Below are 13,702 nucleotides of genomic sequence, written 5' to 3'. Positions count from 1 at the left end.
TTGCTGTTGTTGTATCTTCCTGCTGCTTAAGTTCTCCTGCTTTAGTTCAACTGCTGTGTTTAACTGCTTCTTCTATGCACTCCTTCAATGCAGCACTCAATCAAAAGCAGCACCCCCATCAAAGACTGTGCCCCCCATCAGTGATCTCCCCTCATGAGCTGATCTAAATTTATAGGGAGATGCTCAAATGAACATTCAACTCCACCCCAATTAGAAGCTGATAAGGATCACATGAATATTGTGTTCCAAATATATTGATCTCCTTGCTACATTCATCAGCTGCTGAAAGTGCTGAAGGAGACTCAAGACTTTCAGTATACAATTATCCTGATCCAATTTCCATCTCAAATTCGTCAAAACCCATTTTCCTGAGCCCTGATGAAGGGGAGTGGGCTGAATCCCCACAACTCAATGAGATCATTAAATGCTTTGGAATAAACCCTCCATTTGGATTTTAAACCTTAGAAATAACCATAATAACTTCAAATTGGTTTTGCTGTCTCTCACATTGATGTATGATTTGATATCGTAAGCATAACACTTGGACTATCAAACCTGATGTGTTCTTGCACCTTTGTTCCTTTCAGTTTTATATGTAATAGTTCTTGTTTCTTCACCAATGATTGTTACTTTTACAAAACAAATAAATACTAGTTGAAATAAAAAAAAAATAGTACTAGGACAGAATGAACTTGGCCACTGACTACTTGTCTGTTTTATGTGAAACCTGTCTCACCTCCAGTGGTAAACTTGTCTCACACTTAGTGACCTACAGAATTCATCAATCTTTTGGATTTTTCTGCAAGGGTCACAAATACAGATACAGACTGTTGCACAGACTTTGCTAACTGACACAATGCCTGATTTGTATTGATATTTATCACTAACTTGCTTAAAAGTGTCCTTGAATAAATTTCTCTTTTGGGTGTACATGAAACATCCAAACCTGAAAAAGTATCACTTGTAGGAAACAAAGGTGAATGCAGAAGTTTTGCCTTGTATACCTCGGGGGTGATGACCATGTTGAATGGCATCTATAGACAGATGATCTCTACACATAACAGACAGATAATAGAACTGGAATGTTTACATATAAGGAAATCACAAAATGATTGTATGTTGGACTTACCTGATTTGTCCAACCCTACAAAAATGTAAAAAAAATAAGAGCATTAGATTTTGTTTCTTGGCATGCATCTCTTGGAAATAGCAAATCATCAGATAAAGTGGTATTTTGTGACATCAATAATTATAAAGTAATAACTTACACTTTACCAACAAAATATTGCTCACATTCCACTCTACATGATGCTGAACTATGTGCTGTTAGCATTGCATTCATTCAGGATTGATTACTTTAAAAACCTATATTCAGAGATTGACATATTAATCCACAAGGATTTCCTTTCATAGGATAGAAAATAATATGTAGGTAAGTTACAGTGGAATTTGAGGACTTTGAACATTACCAACAGTGGAAAAACTATAGCCATAGTAGCCTGAGCAGGTGCTAAGGGGCTTTGGGGTTAGAAGGGGCCTCATTAGCAAGGCTGTTGAGGTAAATTAAAATGTGAAGTTTACAGTCTAGAAGAGCTCACAGAAGAAATCATTAGGATCCTTAGTCACAGATCCTTCTTGTTTTAACTATTTTGTTTAGCCGTCTTAGCAATGTAGACACAGACAGTACATGGGATTGTGGTTGCCATCACAGCACTTTCTTGGTGATCACATGGCTCTGGGTATAAATAAAGTTACAGCTACCTTAGGGTCAAATTTAGGGTCACTTTTGGGGATAATGTTTTGGTTTGTTATAACCTTTTTGGCAGAAGAACAGGTCCAGGATAGTTAAAAGAAGCTTCTGTAACTCTCAGGAGCCATTGCACCCTTAAAAACTAATAAGTAATTGTAGTTCTATTTTTTTAACCCCTTAGCACCGGCACCTCTAGGCCCTTTAGGAGGTCTCAGACACTGAGAGGTGGAGGCAGGAATTTCGGTTATGTGACCCCTGTGATTGGCTGTCATAGTGGTCACACGATCATAAAGCTCCCAATCAGAAGTAGTGATCGTGACCTTTCTGTTACCTGCATTGCTTACATTTGGTACACATAAATGCGACCTCTCGGTGTTAAGAGGCCATATATATGCAAACTGCTGGCATAAGGGATTAATAACAAAATGTCTCTGTTCAATGGCTTTGCACAGATCAGTTTCAATTCTCCTCTTCTTAAGTCCCCCGCTGGAGCTCCTGGTTTCTTCCTGTTCAGTTCCCCCATAGTCAGCCCCTTGCTATCGGTGCATTTGTGCAGGCTCTCTTCCGAGCCGTGCTCTGTGTGTCCTTTCATACATAAAGTGAAGCTGAGCTCTACTGCCCACCTTCTCCTCACAGGATGTAACTGAAATCAGCCAATAGCTCCCTCTGATGACTCTGTCCATTGAGGAGGGAGCAAGAGGAGAGAGTCGCTGCCCTTTTGTAGTGGTTCAGGTAAGTATGGCCTGGGGGGGAGCTGCATATAGAAGGGTTTTTTTTAACCTAATGCAGTGATTGTACCAACCAGAACCACTTTAATGTCTCTTTTTTATGTGCCTACAATACATTTAGAAAACAAATGTCAACATTTTCACTTATTGCAAATTAATAATTCCACATCTTGCTACTTACTAAATATAGCCTCCAAAGGTACTGGATAAACACACTTTATAGAGAGTTGTATAATACTTGATTATAGAGAAAAGCAATACAAAATTGGTAGGACACCCTTCATCACCTTGTCAAAATTGATTGTGAAATTCCTGCAGTTCTGCATAATGAGATAGTGGGTCCAAAAAAATTGGGATGAGTACAAAAAAAAAAAAAAACAGGAACTCCTATCAACCCTGGGAGTCTCATATACATTAACAAAGTATTCCAATGGGTTTGGGGGAGGGGAGCTTTGGTGGTCTCAGACAACAGTCAGAATCAGTGTAGGTGTAAGACACAACCTTTTACTCCAAAAATGATACCAAGGACACTTAGATATCACTAGGTGAGTGGGATAGGCAGGTGTCAGGAGCCTTGGGATGGATAGATAACAACAGCAATAGGCATAGATGCATACATAGTGTGAGGCATCAGTTCCACAAATTGTACCAGATGACAATTAGTAAGCCAGTAGACTACAACAGTCCAAACTGACTGCCAGTAGCCAAAGGTGCAGAATGACAAGATGCAAGTGCCTTTTAGAGTTTAGAACTGCAAAAAACTGCTCATTTTTATAAAACAAGTTAAAAAAGAAACATTAACATTGGCCCGTGCTGCCCTCATTGTAGTCACCTACTTTAAATGGCTGTTTTTCTATCCTCTATTCTATCCCGCCACAACAGTGTCTCCATACACCCCCTTCTCCCTCCACCACAATGGGGAGAGATGGACTCTGGGAGGGGCTTCCTTTCATACTAGAATGGAAAGAACATTTTGCAGCATCACAGCAAAAATATTGGCTCAATGGAGGTCACATGGCTCCTAGAAGACATTTGGGAATCTGAACTGCCAAAAAACACACCAAAATATGGATTCATATTTACCTGAATTTAACAATATTCAAATTTTAGGAATGACTCTACTAGACAAGTCATAGGAGGGGAACTGCCAGAGTCAGAATTATTCATATACACTGAGATGATAGAACTTACCAGTAAATCCCAATATTTGAACAGAAAGTGAAAATCTTCCCTGAGCGTTCAGAGTCCAGGATCCTGCAGCCGGACTTTTTACCAAATGGGCATTTATAAAACCAAGATCATAGTAGTAATAATAGTAGTAGTAGTAATAGTAAGAGTAGTAATAATTGTAATAGTAATTATAATATGGATTTTTTTCAAATGTAAATGTGTTTCCTGAAATAATAAAAGATATATAAATAGATACAACTTAAATACATTTATACATTGAAAGCAAGTCTAATAAATGCATTTTGTTATCAAACATTTGTAAGTGTAATATTCAAACAACATTAACGGTGTGTTTCAACCTGTTCATATGATCAATAGATACTGATGTTCCTGAAGAATCGATTTAGAAACATCCTTTTATTTAATGGGCACGTCTGCTGAACAAAATTTAGTTATATTTTTGGGGCCTCATCCCCTTCACCATTGTTCACTGGATCTGATTTCAGCCTAGCACAATGTGGGTATCTCTTGAAAACCCTGATGAGCATTGAGTGTGACCCCAACATTCTGTATGGAGACAGTCTCTACACATTCTCCACATGTGCTAAATTAGTTTTTTTTGACCCTAGGATGGGCATTCTGCAACCTTATGACATCCAAATCTATCTCTCTATTCCTCGCCACACTCCTTCAGTCTCCTCTCGCATTACTAACTTACGGATGTCACACCACTTAATCTCTCCCCCACCTCTAGTTGTCTATTAACTATCAGTCCCATCCCTTACACCAGGGTACTAGGTGTAATCCTAGACTCTGACTGTCCTTTTGGCTAAAATCCAATCGCTGTTAAAATCGCTGTTAAAAGCAACAAACGCCATTAGGATGAACTGGATTTAGGGTCACTAATGCATTAACTCTACTCCCATCTCAGGTTCTGGTGATCCAAGAAGAAGAGAATTCCCTTATACTAAGTTTGGGTTGGACTTTTTAAACAATATGAAACCCGATGACTCCCAGGACACTTTGTCTGAATTTTGGCAGTAAGGATTGACTATAATTTTTTTGTAGAAATGGTGGACATCAGTTAAATGATGCAATATATACATTCAGACATTCTTACAGACATGAACGTACCATTCGGATCAGTGAAACTAAGAGTGAATGTTTCTTTTCCTATGATCATTAAATGTGTTAAGGAAGTTGTAACATCAAACGTGTCAGTATATTTCTTAGTGACATTTTTGTTGACGTTCAGGATGTGCACAGATGAATTTAGAGGTTTAGACAACAATAATTCCAATGAGCGAAACAACTGTCAAAAATAAGAGAGAAAGAAAACATATTTAAAAAAACACAAAAAACGTACCAAGGAATACATTTATGGACAAAAACCCTTTGCTACAGTTGAAACCTCCATTTATTTCCCATATACACCCAGATTTGGAAGTCTACCTTTGTGCATCAAGGGCTAATGATACCATTGAGCTATGATAATTGGTGATTTGTCGTACAAGAATTTGTCCAATGGTCATTATTGAAATGGCTCTTGGTTAGGCCCAGCCTTATTGGTCCATATACTGACCTGGGAACCACCAAAGAGTCCTGGGTTGGGCGTCCCCACAATCTGGATGTTGTGTGACATGGACAATCTCTAAATCACACAATGCAGCACTATGAGACTCCCACAGAACTTTGAGGGACTGAGATCATATAGATAAGAACATACACTATATTGGGTCGCCTGCCTTTCCAAGAACATGAACTTTAATGTCATCCCAGTCTTAGTCCGTAGGGTTCAATATTGAGTTGGCCCCGCCCTTTGTAGCTATAACAGCTTCATCTCTTCTGGAAAGGCCATCAACAAGGTTTAGGAGGGTGTCTATGGGAATGTTTGACCATTCTTCCAGAAGTGCATTTGTGAGCTCAGGCACTAATGTTGGACAAGAAGGTCTGGCTCGCAGTCTCAGCTCAAATTCATTCTAAAGGTGTTCTATCGGGTTGAGGTCAGGACACACTGGTACGCAGTCATGTTGGAACAGGAAGGGGTCATGCCCAAAGTCTTCCCACAAAGTTGGGAGCATGAAATTTTCCAAAATCTCTTGCTATGCTGGCACCTTAAGAGTTCCCTTCACTGGAACTAAAAGGGACCAAGCCCAACAGCTGAAAAACAACCCCACACCATAATCCCCCTCCAACAAAAATTACACTTGGCATAATGCAGTCAGGTAAGTACCATTCTCCTGTCAACCACCAAACCCAGACACATCCATCAGATTGCCAGACAGAGAAGTGTGATTGGTCACTCCAGAGAGCATGTCTCCACTGCTCTAGAGTCCAGTGGCGGCGTGCTTTACAACATGACATCTGACGCTTTGCATTGCACTCGGTGATGGAAGGCTTGGATGCAGCTGCTCGGCCATGGAAACCCATTCCATGAAGCTCTCTACGCACTGTTGTTGTGCTAATCTGAAGGCCACACCAAGTTTGGAGGTCTTTAGCTATTGACTCTGCGGACAGTTGGCGACTTCTGCACACTGTGCGCTTCAGCATGCGCTGACCCCGCCCTGTCATGTGACGTGGCCTACCACTCGGTGGCTGAGTGGCTGTTGTTCCCAGTTGCTTCCACTTTGTTATAATCCCACTAACAGTTGAGCGTGGAATATTTAGTAGTAAGGCAATGTCACGGATGGACTTAATGCAGCCTATCTCGGGACCACACTTTAATTCACTGAGCTCCTGAGAGCAACCCATTATTTCACCAATGTCTGTAGAAGCCGTCTGCATGCCTAGGGGCTTGATTGTATACACCTGTGTCCATGGAGGGGATTGGAACACCTGAATCACATGATATGGAGGGGATTGGAACACCTGAATCACATGATTTGGAGGGCTGGCCCAATACTTTAGGGAATATAGTGTATCAGTTCTCCAGCCTTGTCTCTTATTGTTTGAGAGAAAAACATCAGGGTCACTCCCTCTAAATGCCGGCTTCTGTAAGATCTGTTGAATTTATTATATGGCCGGTGTTACATTTGTTGGCACCTTTTACTTTGTAAAATTCAGTGTTTTGAAAATCAAAATAAATACAGATTTTCAGGGGTCCCCTCATGCAGGGCTATTGTCTTCTATTGCACATTTATCAGAATTCCAGTCAGTATTTTCATCTACAATTCCTCATATTTAGGTCACTGTTTCTCTCCATAACCAGATGCAGACACCGGCCCTTTTACTTCTATTTCCCACAACTCTCTGGGTTCCTGGACAAGCCCAATAATAATACGTTTCTCTGATGTTCTCCATTGGCAGCTCAGAGAGGCCACACATGATGGGGCAGTAGTAGCTAAGCAAGTGATCTGCAGCCGGGTAAAAGGCCCTCAGAATGGGTGTGAGGGCGGCAGGGGAGAAGTCTCATAGCTCACAGCTTCTTTAGAAAACTCAGCTATCATGGGCAGCCCTTCCCCCATTGCTACCAATGCACTCAAGTTCCAGTGGGGTGGCCCTTTGTTACTGATCTATGCAGCCACATATTACCTTGATTGAGCCGCAGAGACATTTCTGTGAAGAATCCATGTATGTGTAGCTTTTTTAACCACTTCTTGACTGCACTATAGCTGAATTATGGCTACAGCATGGTCGTCCAGTTCTGGGAGGGCGCCATCATATGACATCCTCACAGAACACGCCTCCCCCCACCCGCACACATCCAGCGGTGCAAACCCAGTGCTCTCTGGACACAGCTGATTATGTGACATGGTGAAGGACCAATTACAGCAGCCTTTTACTATGTGATCAGCTGTGTCCAATCAAAGCTGATCACCATGTACATGCACTTGCAGATTATTGGCAGTTCTTTCCTTACACTGTTACAGCGTGAGGAAAGTACTGCCGATACCCAGCAACTGTAAAAGGGTTAATCTACACTGATAATCAGGGCACTGGTTATTAGTGCAACCCCAAAAGTTTCCATCAGCACCCAGCAGTGCTGCCAATCTGTGCCTGTCAGTGCTGCCAATCTGTGCCTGTCAGTGCTGCCAGTCATTGCTGCCAGTCAATGTCACCTATTGGTGCCATCAGTCAGTGCCACCAGTCAGTGCAGCCTATCAGTGCACTCCAGTGCTGCCTATTAGTGCCCATCAGTGCCACCTATTAGTGTCCATCTTTGCCACATATCAGTGCAATCAGTGCCACATATCAGTGCAGCCTCATCAGCACCTTCTCAACAATGCCCACCAGTGCTGCCTCATCAGTGCAGCCTATCAGTGCCCATAAGTGCTACCTATCAGTGCCTCCTCCTCAGTGCCCATCAGTGCTGCCTATCAGTGCCTATCAGTACCTATCAGTGAAGGAGGAATATTACCTGTTAGCAAAATGTTATAATAAAAAAAAAGAAAAACCAACATTTGGTCTTTTTTCAGCAAAAAATAATACACCCAGTGGTGATTAAATACCACCAAAAAGAACACTCTATAGTATTTGTGTGAAAAATAATAAAAATATCATATGTGTACAGCGTTGCATGACCGCAGAATTGTCAATCAAGGTTTGACAGTGCTGAAAGCTGAAAATTGGCCTGGACAGGAAGGGGGTGATAGTGCCCGGGAGGCAGGGAGGGGGTGACAGTACCCGGGAGGCAGGAAGGGGGTGACAGTGCCTGGGAGACAGTAAGGGGGTGACAGTGCCCGGGAGGCAGGAAGGGGGTGACAGTGCCCGGGAGGCAGGAAGGGGGTGACAGTGCCTGGGAGGCAGGAAGGGGGTGACAGTACCCGGGAGGCAGGAAGGGGGTGACTGTGCCCGGGAGGCAGGAAGGGGGTGACAGTACCCGGGAGGCAGGAAGGGGGTGACTGTGCCCGGGAGGCAGGAAGGGGGTGACAGTGCCCTGTAGGTATACAGTTAATATGTTTTGTATTAGTCTGAAGTGTATTCATGCGCTTTGCATCCTGACTCTGGTTTGCATTATTGTTTCCAACTTGGGATGAGCTTCTGGTTCAGTCTAAACTCCGATTCACACTGAATTCTGGCTGTTCGGAAGGTTCAGCAAACAGCTGAGTGAAATGAATGTTGGGCCATGTTGAACCTCCGGATGCAGAGAAAAGCAGTACATTTAGTAATACCTCTGCACAACCAGTGATGTATTTCCACCTGGTCCATTCATCTGTCAGCTTGGGATTCCCGGCTGACATCATGTGAACAAAGGGGAGGGGATAGAGTGAAAAAACTGTGGTGAGTCCCCCTCCCAAAATTCATACCAGGCCTGGCAGGGTTTTTAAGGGGGAATACAGTATAAGTAAAATAAAAACAAAAAGAGAGGATCATCCCCGCAGTCTGATCCAGACCCTTTGATAGATGAAGGGAATCCCGGGCCACATTTTTGCAAATAAAGTAGTCAGAAGCAGTCATTTAGGGGCAATTTAATGGCTTTTTTTTGTAAATGTCAATTTTGCTACAGAAGGTTGTATACATAATACATAAATATCACCTCACAGGCAGGCTAAGGACACCCACCAGGCATGATATTTAGAGGAATTTAGCATTTTTAATGTTATCCCTAAGGCAACATTAAAATTGCTGCTATCCACCAGATTCAATTTTGTAGAATCCCTTTTTACTTTGATACATGTTCCAAAAGGCCATGACCCCCCCCCCCCGACACACACACACACACACACACACACATGCAATTTTATTAGGCATTTCTTGCCTATTAGTTTGAAAACGACCAGTATTGTTGACTCCTATTGGCTTCAGTTGGGTTTGGATCTGGCACTTAACCTTTGATTAAATTTGCAAGCTTACCCCTTTACACCTATTTTACAAGTTACAATTACTCCGTGTCTGGTCACTCAGGTGATTGCCTGTTCTGTGAAAGAACCTCAGACATGAAATATGAACAAAGCATATCCCTCTATAGTGTGTACTTGTCTCAATTAGGAGCACCGAGTGTCATTTCTGTCTGCTGCTTTGTTCCTCTGCTATCAGAAAACTTCTGACAAGTTTTCCTAACAACAGGAGAAAAATGATGACAGGTGAGGGAGCTCTGACAGATTGACACCCTCAGCTCTGTTCCTGTGTTCTGTGTGGAGGGGTGTGTGTCTCTTCTCACCAATCAGCTCTCAGAGCTTTCCTCACTGAGCTCTGCAGTGTGTGATTTCAGCTCTCCACCCCCTGTTTTCTGAACTCTCAGACAATCTGTAAAATTCAGCACTTTGAACCGATACAGAGAAGAGTAGACTGCAGATAATCAGGTCCAAAGTATGTAGTAGAATTTATTTAATCTCTGTGTATCACCTGAGGCCAGTCACTTCACTGGGTATATGGGAGGGTTTACAACCACTTTAAAATGCCTGTTGGTAAATTAGACAGTGACTAGTTTCACTGTCCTCTAATACAAAATAAAATACATGCTGTTGTGGTATATGTGACATGTAAACTATTGGCCAAGAAAGGACACATTTCCTAGCAATGGACCCAGACTTGTCAGCATAGTGTCAGTGAGAGCAAACAATAGCCTGAGCTTTGTGCGTATTTCACCAATGACATTCATAGTACTACACTAGGATCCAGAGATTGTAGTGAGAAACGCTTTCCTGAGGGGTTTATACCAGGCTGACCATGAACGGGTGGGCGGAGCCTGACTATGGCGTCGGAGGAGAGCTCGATGTAGGAGCTCTCGCACGAGTCTCCTCTGTCCGACCCCCCCCCCTCAACCCCAAATCCCCTTTGATGTGGGGAACCCCAGCGGACTGAGTCTTACCTCTGCCAGGCGGGCACCCTTGGAAGAGCGGTGGCCCGCGGGAAGGGGAATCCGGGAGGAGGAGAGCAGTGAGTGAGCAGCCCTGCGGTGACAGCGTGCCTGGTTGCCGGGAGATGAGGAGGCGCGGCCTGAACACGTGGTCGGCCGCGGTGCATCCCTGGGAGGCGAGGAAGCTGGCCGGCGTCCGACAGAGAGAGGGAGAGACGCTGACCTGCTTGCCAGCCAGCTACCCCAGAGTCCTGCTGAGGTGCTGCGGAGGAAAGAAGGACAGTGTGGCCCGAGGAAAGAGAGAGCGGAGGAAGGCTTCGGGGGGTCCCCCTGAGAGGGGATGGAGAAGAGCTGACCTGCCAGATGGATTGAAAGAAGGAGCCTGGAGCCGTCTCACAAGAAGAGAAGTACAAGGAGGGTGAGTGAGTCTGGCTGTGGCTTCATATATAAATCCTGTATTGAATTTGTGGGGAATGCAGAGAGTGAGAGAAAAGGGGGGACCCCCAGAGAATACAAATAAGGAGAAGAAGAATGGTGAAGGAAAAAGTTAAAGGAAAGGCAGGGACTTGTATATTAATAATTGTCTCTTCCTAATCACAAGTTTTTAGAGGAAAATAAAAGACATAGAAGAAATGAAAAATAAAAGTGTAAAAGGAAGTGGGCCTAAAGGGAACCAAACTGGCACAATTAAAAAAATTGTGAGAGAAATAGACCTTAGTCTGCAAAATAGTCCTAGACAGTTATTGGATCTGGATATCAGCAGTCAACAAATATCAGAAAATATAGAGTTGGAAAAAGATCTACAAATACCAAACAAAAAAGAGATGGCAGAAATGTTTAAAGAATTGGAGAGAACAATAAAACAAGAAATGGTAAATATTCGGAATGATTTGGGACAGCTACTGATAAGAGTGGAAGAAACGGAGCAGAAAGTTAAAAATCAGACCCAAGTTATTTCCGAATTAGAAAAGAAGATAATTATATATGGAGAAAGTTCAGGAAAAACTGTTGTATAAGGCGGAGATACAAGAGAACAGAGAAAGAAGGAGAAACATCAGGAAAAGGGGTACAGAAAGCCCAAAAGGAGAAATATTGTATGAGGTGGTTTGCAAAATATTAAACTCTATAATGGAAAACTCTGATATAGAAAGGACTAAAACAGAAGGAATTTCTAGAAAAGGGAAACTCCATGGGAATCTTGGGAAGGAAAGGCCGAGAGATATACTGGTTAAATTTTATGAACTTCAGGATAAAGAAAGAATCTGGAGGAAAATTAAGGGAAAACCAGTAATTAAGTATGGAGAAATGGATATCCAGATATATGCGGATTTATCACTGGAGACTTTGCGGAGGAGGAGAGCTCTGAGGCCTTTGTTAGAACAGATGAAAAAACAGAATGTGCAATACAGATGGGGGATACTGGAGTGCCTAATAGGATGGAAGAATGGAATTACAGCTTATTTGAGGTTCCCAGAGGATTTGAGAATTTTTTGTGATAGACTCGAATTGCAAAGAACAGAAATCATTGGTTGGGAAGAAGAACTTGGGGAAATCAGATTTAAAAGAAAAGAGGACTGGCAGTTTGTGGGGGGAGGGAGGTAGTAGGAGGAGGAGTTGGGAAAGGGAGAGGGCCCTTTTTTTCCCCTCTCCTCTCTCTTTCCTTTTCCTCTTCTTCCCTCACCCTCCCGGCCTATTTCCTTTACCGAAATGTGTATGTAGAATGGGGGTCAACGGGGGGTCTGGATAGAGGGGAAGTCGTCCATGGGAGGAGTGTAGCCCTACGGATTAAATCAAAGGTGGACTTTATCTCCACAAATGATGGTTAGGCAAATTGAAGGCCTAAAAAGAGGGGAGAGGGAAGGGAGGGGTGGTGAGGGGGAGGAGGGAGGGGAGAGATGGGGTAGAAGGGGGGGGGCAAGAGAGGGATTGAGGGGAGCGCTGGGAGAGGGGGGGAGGGACAAGGTTAGGAAAAAGAGTAGTGGGATAATAACACTCTACAGCAGTGGTGGGCAACCTTTTTTTTCAACTGAGCCAAATCTCGCCAAAACCATGATTGAAATTTATTTTGAGAGCCACATTTTTAAAACTGAAAATACATCTCCCATATAGTAATTCATCCCCCATAGTAATTCATCCCCCATATAGTAATTCATCCCCCGTAGTGTAATTCATCCCCCATAGTGTAATTCATCCCCCATAGTAATTCATCCCCCATAGTAATTCATCCCCCATATAGTAATTCATCCCCCATAGTAATTCATCCCCCATATAGTAATTCATCCCCCATAGCAATTCATCCCCCGTATAGTATTTCATCCCTCGTATAGTATTTCATCCCCCGTATAGTATTTCATCCCCCATATAGTATTTCATCCCCCATATAGTATTTCATCCCTCATATAGTATTTCATCCCTCATATAGTATTTCATCCCCCATATAGTAATTCATCCCTCATATAGTATTTCATCCCTCATATAGTATTTCATCCCCCCATATAGTATTTCATCCCTCATATAGTATTTCATCCCCCCATATAGTATTTCATCCCTCATATAGTATTTCATCCCCCCATATAGTATTTCATCCCTCATATAGTAATTCATCCCTCATATAGTATTTCATCCCCCCATATAGTATTTCATCCCTCATATAGTATTTCATCCCTCATATAGTATTTCATCCCCCCATATAGTATTTCATCCCTCATAAAGTAATTCATCCCTCATATAGTAATTCATCCCCCATATAGTATTTCATCCCTCATATAGTATTTCATCCCCCCATATAGTATTTCATCCCTCATATAGTAATTCATCCCTCATATAGTATTTCATCCCCCCATATAGTATTTCATCCCCCCATATAGTATTTCATCCCTCATATAGTAATTCATCCCTCATATAGTAATTCATCCCTCATATAGTATTTCATCCCTCATATAGTATTTCATCCCCCCATATAGTATTTCATCCCTCATATAGTATTTCATCCCCCACAGTACTATTCCCCCCCCCCCCCCCTTCTAGTAAGCCAAGTCCCCCGTGTCAATTCACTTACCTTTTGCGTTCCTCTCGCTGTCTTCCCGTGCCGTTCGGGTCTTCAGGGCGGACTGTGAGAGGAGCCTAGCTCCCCTCCCCTCACGTTCGGCACGCTGCCCCGCCTACACACATCCTGACAGCCACATGCGCAGGCCGGATTAAAAGGTCCGCGCGGACTTTTGGGGCTGCCAACCGAGAGGAGGCAGGGGAGCGGCCGACCGAGAGGAGGGAGGGGAGCAGGCGCCCGGCACACAGAAGAGCCGCATTAGACTGGGT

At 43.0% G+C, this 13,702-nt stretch overlaps 1 protein-coding gene across 2 annotated transcripts in view; it reads right to left on the bottom strand.

Annotated features, from left to right (window-relative positions):
• Positions 1-13,702, bottom strand: part of LOC149470720 (uromodulin-like) — a 68,694-nt gene that overhangs the window by 31,809 nt on the left and 23,183 nt on the right. For both annotated transcript variants that reach the window (XM_089661711.1, XM_089661706.1), the window contains 3 exons: positions 4,783-4,960; positions 3,670-3,873; positions 1,130-1,144 (listed from right to left, as the gene is read on the bottom strand). In XM_089661711.1, coding sequence (XP_089517837.1) covers positions 1,130-1,144; positions 3,670-3,873; positions 4,783-4,960 — 397 coding nt within the window. The remainder of the gene's footprint in view (positions 1-1,129; positions 1,145-3,669; positions 3,874-4,782; positions 4,961-13,702) is intronic.

The sequence above is a fragment of the Staurois parvus genome, unplaced genomic scaffold (genome assembly GCF_062004578.1).
Source record: "Staurois parvus isolate SC_StPar_1 unplaced genomic scaffold, SC_StPar_1.0 ptg000034l, whole genome shotgun sequence".
Taxonomy (NCBI): Eukaryota; Metazoa; Chordata; class Amphibia; order Anura; family Ranidae; genus Staurois; species Staurois parvus.
The sequence above is the reverse complement of the archived record's forward strand: the minus strand, read 5'-3'. Positions and strand labels throughout refer to the sequence as shown.